This window comes from Suricata suricatta, unplaced genomic scaffold (assembly GCF_006229205.1).
Source record: "Suricata suricatta isolate VVHF042 unplaced genomic scaffold, meerkat_22Aug2017_6uvM2_HiC HiC_scaffold_23553, whole genome shotgun sequence".
Taxonomy (NCBI): domain Eukaryota; kingdom Metazoa; phylum Chordata; class Mammalia; order Carnivora; family Herpestidae; genus Suricata; species Suricata suricatta.
The window spans coordinates 1-830 of record NW_021868830.1 but is presented as its reverse complement, the minus strand read 5'-3'; the positions used below and the strand labels follow the sequence as shown (position 1 = coordinate 830).

Here is an 830-nt window from a genome sequence, read left to right as displayed (position 1 = left end):
GCATGTCCTCTAAGGACACTTCACAGGCCAACAGCTCCCCACCCTCCTCTGAGCCTGCCCCAAACCCTGGGCAGCAGCTACACAGGTCTTCCTCTCCCAGGCCTTCCCGACTGGCCTCCGTGGGGGATGATGGCCGGGAGCCCTTCTCTATCAGGATGCCCGGTTGGGGTGGGGGTGGGGTGCACCAGTAGGGCCCTCACAAGTACATCTTCATGGCCTCATGCGTCGTTGGGCAGTAGCGCGCGTGGAGCTGGGCCAGCAGTGCCCTGGACGTGGCCTCAAAGTGTGTGCCCTGACTCAACTTGTTCCACACGTGCACAGCGTAGGTGGCATTTAGCAGCCGGTGCATCTCCTGGGGGCTGATGTCCTTGAAGTACTGCCTCCAGTTCTGCCAGGGGATGGGGTAGAAGGCCTCACAGGGTAGGGTGGTGACCCCGCGGCAGCCTTGGCTGTCGCCCAGGCTGCGGACGGAGCACCAGCTCTTGAAGACCCGCGTGAGCAGCTGCGGGCCCTGGTGGCCCCAGACCCAGCCATTGTAGTGGGCCACGAAGTCACGCATGCACAGCGCCAGGAACTCGTGGTGGCGCTCGAAGGCCAGGAAGGCCCCGTTGAGCACGTAGCGGGACTGAGTGCCCAGCGTGTTGGTCAGATTCTGCAGGTTCCTGAGGACAATGAAATCCGTGTCCAGGTAGATGCCCCCGAACTTCCACAGGAGCGCGATCCTGGAGGCGTCGGAGAGCACGGGCAGCAGGTAGGGCTCCCAGCGGCGGCGGCGGGTCGCGTACCAGGCCTCCAGCGGCGTGTCCCGGAACAGCGCCTCCAGGTCCAGC

At 64.7% G+C, this 830-nt stretch overlaps 1 protein-coding gene across 1 annotated transcript; it reads right to left on the bottom strand.

The window, feature by feature from the left end:
- Positions 1–6: 6 nt before the first annotated feature.
- LOC115284850 (lactosylceramide 4-alpha-galactosyltransferase-like) lies at positions 7–826 on the bottom strand (the record flags this gene model as incomplete). Its single annotated transcript, XM_029931321.1, has 1 exon — positions 7–826. A coding segment is annotated over one exon (630 nt), but the record flags the coding sequence as incomplete, so codon positions are not given.
- Between the last annotated feature and the right edge of the window lie 4 nt (positions 827–830).